Raw genomic sequence first — 18,228 nt, forward strand, 5'->3', positions numbered from 1 at the left:
TTTAAAACAGCTTGTACAGGGTTTTGTCTGAGTGTTATTCTTAGTCTGTCATTATCAGGCCTAACTCAGTTTCCTCCTTTTCCCTCAAGGGCTCTCGTGACATTCTGTTTAAATGACTGTCTAGACAGAGACGGTTTTGCATTCCTGCATTGTTTACTCATTAAAACACGAAGGAGACCGTTGAGGGGCGAATCCTTACTTCCACTTAAGTCATTTTAACTTAGTCATGCATTGATGTCGATGGGAGACGAAGTGAATATTTGACTTAAATGGAAGTTAGAATTCAACCCTAGAGAGGATCCATCTTCTGTAATCTTCCTTAAGTGTCTGCCCTTCATATTGCTCAAACTCCCCTGTGCTCCTTCTGCTTCCTAAGTAAAATGCACTGTCAGGGAAAATATATACAAGCTATCTGGAAAATGTTAAAAATAAATAAAAATGCAAGTGCAATGCTCTCTTTTGCTGGAATTTCTCTTTTGTAAATTACCTTTGGTTGCATATGACAGTGTATCCCCTTCACATAACTTTACATTCATTGTTTGACCTATAGTTTTCAAAAAAAAATTAACATGAATCTTTAATAAATATAAGTTACATTTTATTACTCCCTTTAAGTTAAAAAAAAAACATTTACATCACAAAATGAAGCATTTCTTTAATTGACATACAGGGCTTAGGAATGGGGTGGGCATGGGCAGAGGAGAGGCACCTGAGCTTTGGGTAGCGTTGTTACATTTGGCATCAGCATGTTAGGGGGGGTTATAAGGTTGTCAGGAGGCATAATACTGTATGGTCAGGCACATTGAAGCTGTCAAACAGGTTGTCGAGGTACATTTAAAATGTAAATACAACTCATGTTGTTTCTTTAATACGGTATATTATTCATGCCACAAATATACAGTACCACATATTGCAATGGGTGTGGGGGGAGAAATTTGTACACATGTACATAATATTCAACGTATCATTTGTTTCTATACACATAAACATTAGGGCAATAAGACGCCTACAAGGCCTAGTCTGATTATCTACAACACACAGGCACACAGTGTTCTACACACGTACGTTCAGGAGTCTTTGTAGTAGTTGTTGAAGTTGATGCGTAGCAGGAAGTCCTCCAGGTGAGGCTGATATCCTCGGTTCACCAGCTTGGTCACCACTGAGGAGACACCAAAGAGAGATTTGAGCCATTTGCCTGATTGGTTAAAGGACTAATTGACATGACACTTTTCAGAGAGGGGATGTAAGACAAATGGGACTAAAACATGAAGTTGCGAACCACCGCATTTAACCATGGCAGGGTGATTTGGAATATGGTTGAATACAAACAGTGTAGTTATGCCCTCCGTAAGGCAATCAAACAGGCAAAACGTCAGTACAGAGACAAAGTGGAGTCGCAATTCAACGGCTCAGACACGAGACGTATGTGGCAGGGACTCCAGACAATCATGGATTACAAAGGGAAAACCAGCCACGTCGCAGACACCGATGTCTTGCTCCCAGACAAGCTAAACACCTTCTTCACCCGGTTTCAGGAGGACTGTGGGCTCTCGTTCTCTGTGGCAGATGTGAGTAAGACATTTAAGTTTGTTCACCCTCGCAAGGCTGCCGACCCAGACTGCATCCCTAGCCGCATCCTCAGAGCATGCGCAGACCAGCTGGCTGGAGTGTTTACGGACATATTCAATCTCTCCCTATCCCAGTCTGCTTGCTTCAAGATGTCCACCATTGTTCCTTTACCCAAGAAAGCAAAGGTAGAACTAAATTACTATCGCCCCGTAGCATTCACTTCTGTCATCATGAAGTGCTTTGAGAGGCTAGTGAAGGATCATATCACCTCCACCTTACCTGACACCCTAGACCCACTTCAATTTGCATACCACCCCAATAGATCCACAGACGATGCAATCGCCATCGCATTGCCCTATCTCATCTGAACAAGAGGAATACCTACAGTGAGGGAGAAAAGTATTTGATCCCCTGCTGATTTTGTAGGTTTGCCCACTGACAAAGACATGATCAGTCTTTAATTTTAATGGTAGGTTTATTTGAACAGTGAGAGACAGAATAACAACAAAAAATTCCAGAAAAACGCATGTCAAAAATGTTATAAATTTATTTGCATTTTAATGAGGGAAATAAGTATTTGACCCCTCTGCAAAACATGACTTAGTACTTGGTGGCAAAACCCTTGATGGCAATCACAGAGGTCAGACGTTTCTTGTAGTTGGCCACCAGGTTTGCACACATCTCAGGAGGGATTTTGTCCTACTCCTCTTTGCAGATCTTCTCCAAGTCATTAAGGTTTCGAACCTGACGTTTGGCAACTCGAACCTTCAGCTCCCTCCACAGATTTTCTATGGGATTAAGGTCTGGAGACTGGCTAGGCCACTCCAGGACCTTAATGTGCTTCTTCTTGAGCCACTCCTTTGTTGCCTTGGCCGTGTGTTTTGGGTCATTGTCATGCTGGAATATCCATCCACGACCCATTTTCAATGACCTGGCTCAGGGAAGGAGGTTCTCACCCAAGATTTGACGGTACATGGCCCGGTCCATTGTCCCTTTGATGCGGTGAAGTTGTCCTGTCCCCTTAGCAGAAAAACACCCCCAAAGCATAATGTTTCCACCTCCATGTTTGACAGTGGGGATGGTGTTCTTGGGGTCATAGGCAGCATTCCTCCTCCTCCAAACACCGCGAGTTGAGTTGATGCCAAAGAGCTCAATTTTGGTCTCATCTACCACAACACTTTCACCTAGTTCTCCTCTGAATCATTCAGATGTTCATTGGCAAACTTCAGACGGGCCTGTATATGTGCTTTCTTGAGCAGGGGGACCTTGCGGGCGCTGCAGGATTTCAGTCCTTCACGGCTTAGTGTGTTACCAATTGTTTTCTTGGTGACTATGGTCCCAGCTGCCTTGAGATCATTGACAAGATCCTCCCGTGTAGTTCTGGGCTGATTCCTCACCGTTCTCATGATCATTGCAACTCTACGAGGTGAGATCTTGCATGGAGCCCCAGGCCGAGGGAGATTGACAGTCTTTTGTGTTTCTTCCATTTGCGAATAATCGCACCAACTGTTGTCACCTTCTCAACAAGCTGCTTGGCGATGGTCTTGTAGCCCATTCCAGCCTTGTGTAGGTCTACAATCTTGTCCCTGACATCCTTGGAGAGCTCTTTGGTCTTGGCCATGGTGGAGAGTTTGGAATCTGATTGATTGATTGATTGCTTCTGTGGACAGGTGTCTTTTATACAGGTAACACGCTGAGATTAGGAGCACTCCCTTTAGGAGCACACTCTTAAAGGGAGTGCTCCTAATCTCAGCTTGTTACCTGTATAAAAGACACCTGGGAGCCAGAAATCTTTCTGATTGAGAGGGGGTCAAATACTTATTTCCCTCATTAAAATACAAATCAATTTATAACATTTTTGACATGCGTTTTTCTGGATTTTGTTGTTGTTATTCTATCTCTCACTGTTCAAATAAACCTACCATTAAAATTATAGACTGATAATTTCTTTGTCAGTGGGCAAACGTACAAAATCAGCAGGGGATCAAATACTTTTCTCCCTCACTGTAGGTATTCCTCTTGTTCAGATGGGATAGGGCAATGCGATGGCCTCGTCTGTGGATCTATTGGGGTGGTATGCAAATTGAAGTGGGTCTAGGGTGTCAGGTAAGGTAGAGGTGATATGATATGATCCTTCACTAGCCTCTCAAAGCACTTCATGATGACAGAAGTGAGTGCTACGGGGCGATAGTAATTTAGTTCAGTTACCTTTGCTTTCTTGGGTAAAGGAACAATGGTGGACATCTTGAAGCAAGTGGGGACAGCAGACTGGGATAGGGAGAGATTGAATATGAGTCTGAACCCCGCCCTGTGCAACTGGGTCCTGGACTTCCTGACGGGCTGCCCCCAGGTGGTGAAGGTAGGAAACAACACCACTATGCTGATCCTCAACACAGTGGCCCCACAAGGGTGCGTGCTCAGCCCCCTCCTGTACTCCCTGTTCACCCATGACAGCATGGCCATGCATGCCTCCAACTCAGTCATTAAGTTTTAAGACGACACAACACTAGTAGGCCAGAACACCAACAATGACGAGACAGCCTACAGAGGGGAGGTGAGGGCCCTGGCGGACTGGTGCCAGGAAAATAACCTCTTCCTCAACAAAACGAAGGAGCTGATCGTGGACTTCAGGAGGCAGCAGGGGGAGCATGCCCCCATCCACATCGACCGGACCGCAGTGGAGAAGGTGAAAAGCTTCAAGTTTCTCGGTGTACACATCACTGACAATCTAAAATAGTCCACCCACACAGACAGTGTGGTGAAGGCAGTGCAACACCGCCTCTTCAACGTCAGGAGGCTGAATAAATTTGGCTCGGCCCATAAGACCCTCACAAACTTTTACAGATGCACCATTGAGAGCATCCTGTCGGGCTGTATCACCGCCTGGTACAGCAACTGCAACACCCGCAACCACAGGGCTCTCCAGAGGGTGGTGTGGTCAGCCAAACGCATCACCGGGAGCACACTGCCTGCCCTTCAGGACATCTACAGCACCCGGTGTCAAAGGAAGGCCAAGAAGATCATCAAGGACCTCAGCCACCCGAGCCACGGCCTGTTCACCCCGCTATCATCCAGAAGGCACGGTCAGTACGGGTGCCTCAAAGCTGGGACAGAGACTGAAAAACAGCTTCTATCTCAAGGCCATCAGACTGTTAAATAGCCATCACTAGCCAGCCTCCACCCAGTACCCTGCCCTGAACTTAGTCGCTGGCTACCACCCGGTTACTCAACCCTGCACCTTAGAGGCTGCTGCCCTATTTACATAGACATGGAATCACTGGTCACCTTAGTAATGTTTACATACTGTTTTACTCATTTCATATGTATATACTGTATTCTACTGTATTTTAGTCAATGCTACTCCGACATTGCTCGTCCTAATATTTATATATTTCTTAATTCCATTATTTTACTTTTAGATTTGTGTGTATTGTTAAGATATTACTGCACTGTTGGAGCTAGGAACACAAGAATTTCACTACACCTGCAATAACATCTGCTAAATATGTGTATGTGACCAATAAGATTTGATTTGACTCTACCCAGTTACCAACTAACCACTGCAACAAGAGGTTTTCAGGAATAAGGACTGCCAGATGTTGATTTGGAATTGAACATATCACTTTCTCCAGATAGAAACTACCCTCAACTCTCATTAGAAAGATCACCAGAGGTCAGTGAGGCGTTGACCCGGTCCTTACCTTTGAAGAGAAAGTGGGAGTAGTATTTGAAGGTGTTGTATGACTGCTGCATGGCGATGAAACTGGGGTGCACTGTCTCCCCCTGCTGGCTGTCCCAGGGTTGTGCGATCAGCTGGGCCCGGAACTTCAGGATCAGACTGAAGATACTGTGGATGATGTTCATGACTGGAGCTGCCTTCTCTGTCAGCAGACCCCTGGGAGGGGAGGAGAGGAAATGGATACAGTATTCTATGAAGGACAGATGTAGGCTTCATATTGAGTTAAAGATAACATGTTAAGAGCAGGCTGAGTTTAAAGTCTAGAGTAGGATTCATGTATAATGTGTTGAGGTAGTCGGCGTGTATGTGGGTATGTCTCTAACCTGAAGATAGCTCTGTTGAGGTAGTCGGCGTGTATGCGGTGTATGGCGTCCAGGTCTGAGGCACCGGCCAGCTTGGTGGTGAACTCTAACCATGACACCTGCAGGATCTGGTTAGCGATGTAGCCCTGGATCACCTTTACAAAGTGTTGCATCTCGTGTCTGTACAACTGCAGCTGGCGGAACTGCACCGAGCGGCCCGCCCCTTTCACCAGCGCTGGGGGACACGAACAGGTACACATTATTTTATGGGTTACTTTTGGGTCGTGGCATAATTATGACTGGAGCTTTAAATAAAGAAAAGCCTGCACATTAAATATGCTGCTCCTTAGCGCTTTAAAATAACTGATGTAGTGCAGAGTGTATTAAAACACTTGAGAGCAGCGGTATGCCTTTCTTTCCTTTATTTCCTTATTCCCTTTATTCCCTTTCTTTCCTTTATTCCCTTTCTTTCCTTTTCCTTTTCTTTCCTTATTCCCTTTCTTTCCTTATTCTCTTTCTTTCCTTATTCCCTTCCTTTCCTTATTCCCTTCCTTTCCTTTATTCCCTTTCTTTCCTTTTTCCCTTTCTTTCCTTATTCCCTTAAATTCCTGTATTCCCTTTCTTTCCTTATTCCCTTTCTTTCCTTATTCCCTTTCTTTCCTTATTCCCTTTCTTTTCTTATTCCCTTCCTTTCCTTATTCCCTTTCTGCAGGGCTTTTTTTCTTAATTCTATTCCAGAGATGGAGCCCTTACCAGTCCTCTTGAGGTGAAACCAGACGTCTCTGAGGCTCCACACCATGTGTTTGAGCTGCAGCAGGAAGGAGAAGAGACGGTTGTACTTGTTCATACAGCTGTCTGTGATTATGATGTTCAACGGCCAGTCCACCTGAGAGACAGAGGGAGGGAGAGAAAAAGAGAGTATGAGGGACGGTAGAAAAGCAGTCTTCAAAAAGCCGCTCTCCAACTGAATTCAAGAGGATCAAATTGTTATCCGATATCATTTTCCATACCAAGAACAGTACTAAATCACAATTTCAGTGACGTCAGCAACCTACTGCACCCACACACTCTCTCCTCTGACCTTGTAGCGTAGCTCCAGGCAGTTGAGTGCATCGGGGGCGTGAGGGTGGAAGGTCTCAGGGAGGAAGCGCAGGGCGAAGGTGAAGTTAGGGGCCAAGGAACTGTCTCCATGAACACTGTACTGAAGAGCCTTGCTCAGGATGGAGTTCAGGACCAGAGGAGTCAACAGCTCTCCAGGAGTCTGACCACTGCCCATCTGACGGAGGAGAACACTGGGATTACATATGGAGACATACGGACAAAACAGAGACATAGACCCACCCAGACAGATAAAACAGACTGAAAGACAAAACACACAGCAAATACACACCCAGGCAAAACACAGATACACAGACATATGCACATACAGAAAAAACACAGGTACATGAAACGCCCATCAAACAGTGCCTTCAGAAAGTATTCACACCCCTTGACTTTTTCACATTTTGTTGTGTTACAGCTTGAATAAAAAATGTATTACATTGAGATTTTTTGGTCACTGGCCTACACACAATATCCCATACTGTCAAAGTGGAATTATGTTTTTAATGAATTAAAAATGAAAAGGTGAAATGTCAATTCAATAATTAGCCCCTTCGTTATGGCAAGCCTAAATAAGTTCAGGAGTAAAAATGTGCTTAAGTCACATAATAAGTTGCATTGACTCACTCTGTGTGCAATAATAGTGTTTAACATGATTTTTGAATGACTACCTCATCTTTGTACCCCACACATACAATTATCTGTAAGGTCCCTCAGACGAGCAGTGAATTTCAAACACAGATTCAACCACAAAGACCAGGGAGGGTTTCCAATGCCTCGCAAAGATGGGCACCTATTGATAGATGGGTAAAAATAAAAAAAGCAGACATTGAATATCCATTTGAGCATGGTGAAGTTAGTAATTACACTTTGGATGGTGTATCAATACACCCAGTCACTAGAAGGATACAGGTGTCCTTCCTAACTCAGTTGCAGGAGAGGAAGGAGACTGCTCAGGGATTTCACCTCGAGGCCAATTGTGACTTTAAAACAGTTACAGAGTTTAATGGCTATGATAGGAGAAAACTGGCACTAAAGTAAAACTGTAAAAAAAATTGGCTAAGAAATGAACTTTATGTCCTGAATACAAAGCATTACGTTTCTGGCAAATCCAACACAACACATCACTGAGTACCACTCTTCATATTTTCAAGCATAGTGGTGGCTACATCATGTTATGGGTATGCTTGTAATCATGGGGAGTTTTTCAGGATTAAAAAAAAGAAACGGAATGGAGCTAAGCACAGACAAAATCCTAGACGAAAACCTGGTTCAGTCGGCTTACAATAACCTAAAACACAAGGCCAAATCTACACTGGAGATGCTTACAAAGAAGACAATGAATGTTCCTGAGTGGCCGAGTTACAGTTTTGAAAAGAATAATGGGCAAATATTGTACAATACAGGTGTGCAAAGCTTTTAGAGCCTTACCCAGAAAGACTCACAGCTGTAATCGCTGCCAAAGGTGCTTCTACAAAGTATTGACTCAGGGGTGTGAACACTTACGTAAATGAGATATTTCTGTATTTAATTTTAAATACATTTACAAACATTTCTAAAAACATATGTTTTCACTTTGTCGTTATGGGGTAGTGTGTGTAGATGGGTGAGAAAAAATAAATATTTAATCCATTTTGAATTCAGGCTGTAACACTATAAAATGTGGAGTAAGTCAAGGGGTATGAATACTTTCTGAAGGCACTGTAGGTAAGACTACTCCCATAGCTCCATTTCACCTTTTCAAAGATCAGGTCACTGAGAGACTGGGCAAACTCCCCGTCCTCCATGAGCAGGAAGTGCCTGAGGGCCTCAAAGTGCCTCTCCACTCCAAGCTCTACGAAGTAGTAGTCCACCACCGCCTTGTTCACCAGGGATACACTGAGAGACAGAGAGAAAGAGAGAAGTGGGGTTAACAGGAGTAGCAAACAGTCAGTGATAGGCCCACAAATAGAGATGTGGACTCCTTCTTTCCTAAAAAGGAACACACACACTCACTGTGTGATGAGTGGGGTGGTGACAGAGTGCTTCATGAGGACGGGCAGGGAGACCATCCCACTAAGCTGCACCACCGTGGTGTCTGTGGCCCTGCGGAGTGACGGGTCCACCGGGAGGCCCCAGGGGCCCCGCGTCACCTGATGCAGGGGGTGACACTCTGGGGCCAATGCTGTGGAGGGGACACAGCACACAGAAACACACAGTGAGATTCTACTTAAAACATTTTGTTTATATTAATGTACCATTGCCTGATTGTACGTTTCAGTCATTGATGTGTTTTCAGTTAGATGGTAGGTATATTATACATTCAACATTTGGTCATCTTAGTTTAAAAGTTGCTTTACATTAGTGTTGTGCAATTGATCGAGTACCACTGTGCTATTTTAGACCAGAGCAGTCTATTCCTGATACCGTATGATGCAATGACTTGGGGCTGTCATGAATGTGTGTGTGAAGAGCCCTTATCAGGAGTCGACTGCAATATACAGTATTTGTACATGTAGGCCTATGTGTATTTGACATGACTCACTCATGAGACTGTAGCAGTCTTCGTACTGCTCCACCTGGTACTGAGCAGCCAGGGAACGGAGGTACTCCCTCTCTGAGCTCTCTCCAGGGGACAGAGCCAAGCCCGCTGCCCAGGACGAGATGCCCTCGGCCAGCCGCTGCTGCTCCTGCTGCTCTAGGGTCCTGGCGTCGTATTCATTACCAGTCTCCTTCACCTTACAGCCCACTCCCAGGGCAGAGTCTGAGCTGTGGCCGTAGGTACTGCCAGGGATGGGGGAGGGCAGAGGGTTTACACCCGACACCACACACCCTATGCCCAGAGTGGAGTCTGAGGACTGTCCGAAGTTGCTGCCGGGAAGAGGAGCTCGAAGGGGTTCAATCCCAGATATCACGCACCCTCCGCCCATCGCTGAATCTGACGAATGGCCGTAGTCACTTCCGGGTATCGGAGAAGGAAGGGTTACCGTTCCTGACACCACACACCCTCCACCCAGGGTTGAGTCTGAGGAGTGTCCAAAGTCACTTCCAGGTAGAGGAGCATGAAGGGGTTCAAGCCCAGAAACAACACACCCTATGCCTAGAGTCGACTCAGAGGAATGGCCGTAGGTGCTACCAGGTAAAGGAGAGGGTACTGGTTCTGTGCCTGACATCACACAGCCTACTTGAAGTGTGCAGTCTGAGGCGTGACCATGCTTGCTCCAGCGTGGTCGGGAGGGCTCTGCGTCCAACACAAACTCCCCCGCCTTGAAGTGAGTGTCGGATGAGTGACCGTGGATGTTTTGGGTGTGAATGGAGGCGACCTCTTCTGACATGTGCTCCCCGACCTTGATGTGCGCGTCCGAGGCATGACCGTGAATGTTCTGGGTGAAAAGGGAGGCGACCACTTCTGAAACGTGCTCTCCGACTTTAATATGAGCGTCAGATGCGTGACCGTGAACATTGGCGGTCGGAAGAGGAGCAGTCACCTCCGAAACAAACTCTCCTACCTTTATGTTAGCATCAGATGAGTGACCATGAACGTTTTGAGAAGGGAGAGGGGCTTCCACATCTGAAACATGCTCTCCGACTTTAATATGAGCGTCAGATGAGTGACCGTGAACATTGGCGGTCGGAAGAGGAGCAGTCACCTCCGAAACAAACTCTCCTACCTTTATGTTAGCATCAGATGAGTGACCATGAACGTTTTGAGAAGGGAGAGGGGCTTCCACATCTGAAACATGCTCTCCGACTTTGATATGAGCATCTGAGGCATGGCCTTTAATGTTGGCAGTAGGGAGCTCTGACACACTGGAGGGGGAAGGGGAGGCCTGTACTGGGTGATACCCACTGTCATGGCCCTGCTCTGGGGTGGAGGAGGCAGCAGCATCCCTGAGAGAACCAGCCGTCTGTTCCTCTGCTCCAACACTGTCTGGTTTCTCTATATCTGCTGGCTTCATCTCCACCTGGCTTGATGTCTCTACAGTCTCTTCAGCCTCTGTTACGATGCCCTCTGGGGCTGATGGGTCTTCCGTATTCTCCTGCCTGCTGTCCATCTGCTTTGCCTCACTTCCATCCACCAGCTGCACTGTGGTCTGTGAGGGGTGTCCGTGGACATTGGCTGTGTGGAGAGCCAAGGGCACATCAGAGGAGTACTGGCCCAGGGGGATGCTGGACTGGGAGGCCTGGCCGTGGAGACTGGGCCTGGGGAGGGCCTCCAGGACCTCAGCTCCTGACACCACACACCCTACACCCAGAGTGGAGTCTGAAGAATGGCCGTAGGTACTTCCAGGTAGTGGAGATGGGAGAGCTTCAGTCCCAGACACAACACACCCTATGCCTAGAGTGGACACAGGGGGACCTGTTGGGATTTGAGGGTGAGGGTGAGCCATGTCTGGCTGTACTGCAGGACCCCAGCGAGGTCTAGCCAGGGCCGGTGCCATCACTCCCTCAAGGGGACTGTAGGGGGCGCTAAAGTCATAGTCTATGGGTTTAGGAGGAGCAGGAGCCTCCGGGAGGTCAGACCCAATCTCCTGTAGGGCATGGTCCACCTGCAGGCTGTCGGCTGGCTTGGGCAGGAAGTCATTGACGTCGATGTGCTCTGAGATGAGGGTCGGGTCGAGTTTCGTGAAGGAGGGTGCAGGGGGAGAGGATTGGTGGTGGAGGCGGGCCTGGGTTGGCTCCCCTGACTGCTGCTCACAGGGCTCTGGGGATAGAGACTCCTGTACAAGACAGGGATGGGAACAGCGAGGTTAGGGCAAAGAGCAGAGATCACACTCTCAGTCAAGCTTACACTTCTATGAGTGGATTGGCATGGCAGTTTTACATAGGCTTGATTTATTTTACGTTATGCCACCCCACACACTTACATACCTGTGCTGATGGTTGATTGGTCTGAGCTGGAGCTGGCTGTAGTATTTCCAGAGGGGGTCTCTGCCCTCCCACAGGATACTTCTCCAGAATAGCCTGGGGGTTTAGATAAGAATAGTACATTACTGCATCATCATCACAATCATATTAATCAACATCATCACAATCATATTAATCAACATCATCATATAAAACCACACCGCCAAACATGATTTACACTAGAGGTCTTCACAGATGCACCTGTACCCGAAACCCGATCTGGACCTGAATTCTAAATAATGTCACGGGTCTGAGTGGAGTCTGATATGATCGTCACAGTCTTAACTGACTGGTCTGGAAGGGCCCGTACAGATCCAAACGTGAATGCTGCAGTAGAGAGAGAGAGAAATGGTATCATTTATGCTGCTACTCTTGCTTTTCATGAGAGTGGAGCGTGGCACGTGTAGCTTGTTGTTGTTTGCCAATCATAAGTCATCAAAGAGGCAACAGGCTAGTCAGAGAGCCTTGCTCCGTGTGTGGCAAAAGTTAGGAGATATCTAATCAATGGAAGATGGAATTAAAATGACAGAATTAAAAGTTAAAAGAGAAGGACAGGCTACAACGACCAACAGGCAGGCTGCTACTTAATATTCTGAATGGAGTTGTTATTTGTAACTGTAGGATGAGAAAGCGCATGCACTGCAGCATAGTTAGCCTAGTTAGCTAACGTTAGCTAGCTTCTCCCGGTTTGATGCAGTCCAAGACAGGTACTATGTAATCATATTTGATGATAAATAACCTAGCTACGGCAGCTATTAGTCTACAGTCGTGGTCAAAAGTTTTGAGAATGACACAAATACTAATTTTCACAAAGTCTGCTGCCTCAGTTTTGATGATGGCAATTTGCATATACTCCAGAATGTCATGAAGAGTGATCAGATGAATTGCAATTAATTGCAAAGTCCCTCTTTGCCATGAAAATGAATGAATCCCCAAAAAACATTTCCACTGCATTTCAGCCCTGCCACAAAAGGACCAGCTGCCATCATGTCAGTGATTCTCTCGTTAACACAGGTGAGAGTGTTGACGAGGACAAGGCTGGAGATCACTCTGTCATGCTGATTGAGTTAGAATAACAGACTGGAAGCTTTAAAAGGAGGGTGGTGCTTGAAATCATTGTTCTTCCTCTGTTAACCATGGTTACCTGCAAGGAAACATGTGCCGTCACCATTGCTTTGCACAAAAAGGGCTTCACAGGCAAAGATATTGCTGCTAGTAAGATTGCACCTAAATCAACCATTTATCGGATCATCAAGAACTTCAAGGAGAGAGGTTAAATTGTTGTGAAGAAGGCGTCAGGGCGCCCAAGAAAGTCCAGCAAGTGCCAGGACCGTCTCCTAAAGTTGATTCAGCTGCGGGATCGGGGCACCACCAGTGCAGAGCTTGCTCAGGAATGGCAGCAGGCAGGTGAGAGTGCATCTGCACGCACAGTGAGGTGAAGACTTTTGGAGGATGGCCTGGTGTCTAGAAGGGCAGCAAAGAAGCCACTTCTCTCCAGGAAAACATCAGGGACAGACTGATGTTCTGCAAAAGGTACAGGGATTGGACTGCTGAGGACTGGGGTAAAGTCATTTTCTCTGATGAATCCCCTTTCCGATTGTTTGGGGCATCCGGAAAACACCTTGTCCGGAGAAGACAAGGTGAGCGCTACCATCAGTCCTGTGTCATGCCAACAGTAAAGCATCCTGAGACCATTCATGTGTGGGGTTGCTTCTCAGCCAAGGGAGTGGGCTCACTCACAATTTTGCCTAAGAACACAGCCATGAATAAAGAATGGTACCAACACATCCTCCAAGAGCAACTTCTCCCAACCATCCAAGAACAGTTTGGTGACGACCAATGACTTTTCCAGCATGATGGAGCACCTTGCCATAAGGCAAAAGTGATAACTAAGTGGCCAGGAAACTCCCCAGACATTAATCCCATTGAGAACTTGTGGTCGATCCTCAAGAGGCGGGTGGACAAACAAAAACCAACAAATTCCGACAAACTCCAAGCAGTGATTATGCAAGAATGGGCTGCCATCAGTCAGGATGTGGCCCATAAGTTAGTTGACAGCATGCCAGGGCAGATTGCAGAGGTCTTGAAAAAGAAGGGTCAACACTGCAAATATTGACTCTTTGCATAAACTTAATGTAATTGTCAATAAAGGCCTTTGACACTTATGGAATGCTTGTAATTATAATTCAGTATACCATAGTAACATCACACAAAAATATGTCATAACACTGAAGCAGCGAATTTTGTGAAGACCAATACTTGTGTCATTCTCTAAACTTTTGACCACGACTGTACTATAACGCGAATTTGCTTGGTCGGTTGCGGTCTCTCCCTCCCTCCTCCCAATGTCACCGCTCACAGTACAGCCCCTCCCCCGCTTGCTAGACGCACCTCTCTCCCTCCTCTCGCTTTGTTTCAGCTCCGGTTAATAAAGTAGCTTAAATGACTTTGCTGCTGCTTCCCTCACTCAGATCGTATTGGACCGGGTCTGCATCTGACCAGGTCTATAACGGAACGGGTCTAGTTGTCTTCGGGTCCGTTCGGAACTGGTCTCTATATTTTAAAAATGTATTTATGCATATCGGGTCCGGGTGGGAAATCACAGGTCCATTTCGGAACGGGTCCAACTTTTTGGACCTGTGAAGACCTCTAATTTACACCATTCTAAGTAACCTCCTTCGACAGACCTTGCGTGTATAAGAGAGAGTACTACTGACCTCAGTCTCCTGTTGGTCTTGCTGTAGGAACTGGGCCCGGGAATCGTCCAGTCTCATTCGCTGAACCCTCCACATGGCCCGCCACTCCCTCTTGGCCGCTTCCTCTGATAGGTGGCTGTACTGGGCAATCAGTTCCTTCCTGAGGCCCAGGATGCATTGTTATCTCAGGTTATTTAAGGGTCTTGAAGATCAAGATAATGTCATGATTTGATTATGAGATTAGTGCAACTCTTACCTTTATCATAATAACCAAATGTAAAGCTATTATTTTGGCTTGTATTGTCTTAGGAGACTTTGTAAACAAATATAACTTAAAATAACGCTTTTTAAAAAAAGGTAATGTGGGTATGGTGTGGTGACGCGCCCTAGTGGCCAGACCTGGCTCTGATCTCCAGCTGCTCCTCCAGGGCCTGTAGTCGCTTCTCTCTGTCTCTCAGCTCTCTGGCAAAGCTGTATTCATCCTCCTGCTCCTTCCTCCTGGCTACACTGTGCCACTGCAACAATCACACACATGTACAGACATGGGTTACACACAGACATGGGTTACACACACAAAGGTCACATACACGCAGGTTACACACACTCTACAGCTGAGGCAAGACAACAGTAACACAGCTCTGAAGATTAAAGGACATAGTGTTGTGTTCCTAGCTGGTGTTTATATGATGCAAAACAGAGTTAAAGAGTAATTGTTTTTCTCTCATTCCTTCTTTCTCTCTCTCCGTCTTTAGTTTGTGAAGATATGAAGGTCAAAAGGGAGACAGTTGAGTAAAGTGTAACCCTCTCCCTTTCTCTCTCTCTGTCCCACCTCTTGTTCCTGTTCCAGGTGCTGTCTCAGCTCTTCAAAGCGTTCCCTCTTCTTTGCCTCGTCGGCCAGACGCTGCGACACCTGGCGCCCTGCAGGGGGCGAGAGAGAGAGCAGCAGGCTGGTTACCCCCTACAGTACACACACAGACTCTTACGCACACAGTACACACATGCACGCACACACACACACACACACACACACAGCAGTACTTGGCCCAAGCTTCATTCACTTCCCACTGCACATCTTTGAAGTAATAAATGATATGAGCAGTTTCTTAAACTATGTGAGCGATGATTAGATTTTACACCCTGCAGTGCTGGAAGCTGTTCAAAGCCTTTTCTCACTCATATCAGCCCCCCTTCTCCCTTCCGTCTCTGTGAGGATCCCTTAGGGTTATAGAGGGCTCTTAGAGTGGTGTGACATGTTCTTTTGGGGTGTAATCAGTGTTGTGAGCAATGTTGTAAAGATCCTGTAAGATATAATCAGTGTTGTAGCAAGGTGTTTGTGTGTGCATCTGCATGTGTGTGTGTGTACCAGTGTGTGTATTGCATTTGTCAGGGCCTAAAACTAACTTTTTTGTATAACAGCCACTGTGGCAAGTAGATTTTAAAAATCTACCTGCCACTCCGATTTGTTATTTTTTTGCCATAATTACACAAACACACAAAAACATATGAGCATGCTTAGTAATGTTTCTAAAACAAGAAATGTATTACTAGTAAGAAGTAATGTGGTATATTGCTCAATTTAATTTAATATTCTGTGACCTGAGTATTTTAACAAAAATATCAGACAAAAATGTTTAGCTGATTCCTTTAAGGTTACCTTGGTAACAGGGTCACTCTAGTCATCATGTGTGCCTGTGAGAATGTCACTAGTAGAGACCAATGATGTCTCTTTTTGCTAGCAGTGGGAGCAAACTCAAACATTGAAAAGCAACCTAGCTTGTGAACAAAACAATGTAAATAGCCAAGAAACACGAGGACAAAGTTTCACTTTAGTAGACTTTTGAGCCCACAGCTTCTAAAAAGGTATCTTTCAGCACTCACAGTGCTCATAGCCCCCCAGACAGGCAGTGTCGCTGCGCGCGGTGGGATAGCTATAACGTTACCAGATATGAAACCAAACAGCAGAAATACTTTGAAAACAGCTACTGCATTTATTTTGCTATAAATCACACTCGCACTTGTGCCCATTCTGACTATTTTTATTCAATGTTCACACTGTAGAGCCCGGAGTGTTACCACGTGCCAACGTGGTTGGTGATTTAGACATTCTTACCCGCCAATGCCAAAATCTACCCACGTTTGGCAGGTGTTAATTTTAGGCCCTGCATGTGTTACTGTGCGTGTCCCTCTCACCGCGGATGCTCTCCAGAGTCTTGGCGGCCGACTGCCTGACCTGATTGATCAGTTCCTGGCGTGCCTGCTCTGTGCGCAGGGCCTAGCAACAAAGACAGAGAGAACAGACACAGACCATCATTAACAGAGAGCTATCTGCTATCTTCTCCTGCTTCTGTTCTAGCTGGAAAATAGGCCATGGATTTGCACAGTAGATCACAGAAGGTTTCTAATCGAGTATCTGTACATCAGCTTAATGGTCCATTACTGGGGCTTTCCCTCTCTCTCTCGTTCCTTCTCTCTCTCTCTCTTCTCCTTCTATCTATCAAAATCTGAATCCAAAGCAGAGAAGCGTAGAACAAACATTTTCACACAAATCTCCAATTAACATCAAAGCCCTACACTTTAAAGCATATTTGGGGTTTAAAAAAGCCCTATAAAAATCCTATGTATTATTAATATATGGTTTTTCCACTATAGTTTGAGTTTCATGAATTTCTCAGGATAGTCTTGGGTCCTTGATGATTTGCTGCAGTACCTGTTCCTCCCTACTGGTGGCGCTGTGCTTGGCGATCCTCTCCATGCGCCCTCGGTACACGGCACAGTCCCTCTCTATCTCCTCTACTTCCTGCAGGGAGAAGGTGACAGCGATGCGAGGCACGGGCAGCTCCGACCAGCAGATGTAATGCTGCGGCAGAGAGACAATTTCAGACAGGAGTTACATTTACAGCTGATCCTAGACCAGAGTTAACTTTGGGCTGCTAAGCTGCTCTGGGTAGTGGTTTGCGTAAGTACAGATCTAGGATCAGCTCAGTCCCTTCCCAGAGCCTAACTTTAACCATTAGAGGAGAAAAAAACACAATAAGACCTTAGATCAGTGTCCAGGGAAAGTAACTTCATCCTAGTATTCACTGGCCCAAGGACGAGACAGTGTGAGACTCTATGGCTGTGTAAATGACCTATTACCACTGACCTGGGGACAGCAGATCTTGAGCAGGTTGATGGTCTTCCCGCAGACGTACACGTCGTTGGCTATGTGTCGGAGGAAGACAGGCACGCAGTCCTCCACATCACGGGAGATCAGGGTGTAGCCCTGCACCCAGAAGTGCTTGTCTAAGGGGAGAGAGAGAAGGGGAGGGTTGTGAGGTACAGCAGGAATGACTAGGAAATGAGTTTTTCCTAACGCTATTACAGTGGGGTCAGGAGTTTTTCATGTTGGGTGTTTAGGTCCTACTATAGAAAAAACTACTAGGAAATGATAATAGGTTAGACCTGTGTACCCTAATACAGGCACTGGGGGGGCTTGAATTCACCAGAATTTATTTCATGAAGAAATCCTAACCCAGAGGCTTGCCATTGCCAAGCAAGCTCCACTGATTGCTTCACTAACTGACTCTTGGAATAGAGCAAGTGACATTAGTGTGTCCTTCAAAATCAGGAGTGAGAAACACTAGGTAGGTTCCCTGCAGGCATGATGAAGTGTGGCAGATCAGCTAATAGTCCTCTAAAGCAGGGTTTCCCAAACTCTGTCCTGTGGCCGCCCCTGGGTGCTCGTTTTGGTTTTTGACTGAGCACTACACAGCTGATTCAAATAATCAAAGCTTGATGATGAGTTAGATATTTGAATCAGCTGTGTAGTGCTAGGGCAAAAACCAAAACATGCACCCAGGGGGAGCCCCAGGACCGAGTTTGGGAAACCCTGCTCTAAACCACAGCAAATCTAAAAGTGATACTGTCTGTCCCTGACTGTGGTATAGGGAATTAG

The 18,228-nt window shown here is 46.1% G+C and overlaps 1 protein-coding gene across 1 annotated transcript in view; it reads right to left on the reverse strand.

The window, feature by feature from the left end:
* Positions 1–582: 582 nt before the first annotated feature.
* tubgcp6 (tubulin, gamma complex associated protein 6) overlaps positions 583–18,228 on the reverse strand; it is a 35,288-nt gene continuing 17,642 nt past the window's right edge. The window contains exons 10-24 of the mRNA XM_041837156.2: positions 17,437–17,576; positions 17,002–17,151; positions 16,485–16,566; positions 15,124–15,212; positions 14,694–14,809; positions 14,316–14,454; positions 11,563–11,655; positions 9,236–11,411; positions 8,707–8,875; positions 8,448–8,589; positions 6,692–6,886; positions 6,364–6,496; positions 5,632–5,845; positions 5,271–5,464; positions 583–1,159 (exon numbers count right to left, since the gene is read on the reverse strand). Coding sequence (XP_041693090.1) covers positions 1,068–1,159; positions 5,271–5,464; positions 5,632–5,845; positions 6,364–6,496; positions 6,692–6,886; positions 8,448–8,589; positions 8,707–8,875; positions 9,236–11,411; positions 11,563–11,655; positions 14,316–14,454; positions 14,694–14,809; positions 15,124–15,212; positions 16,485–16,566; positions 17,002–17,151; positions 17,437–17,576 — 4,124 coding nt within the window. The 3' untranslated portion in view covers positions 583–1,067. The remainder of the gene's footprint in view (positions 1,160–5,270; positions 5,465–5,631; positions 5,846–6,363; positions 6,497–6,691; positions 6,887–8,447; positions 8,590–8,706; positions 8,876–9,235; positions 11,412–11,562; positions 11,656–14,315; positions 14,455–14,693; positions 14,810–15,123; positions 15,213–16,484; positions 16,567–17,001; positions 17,152–17,436; positions 17,577–18,228) is intronic.

Source organism: Coregonus clupeaformis, chromosome 19, assembly GCF_020615455.1.
Source record: "Coregonus clupeaformis isolate EN_2021a chromosome 19, ASM2061545v1, whole genome shotgun sequence".
NCBI classification, from domain to species: Eukaryota; Metazoa; Chordata; class Actinopteri; order Salmoniformes; family Salmonidae; genus Coregonus; species Coregonus clupeaformis.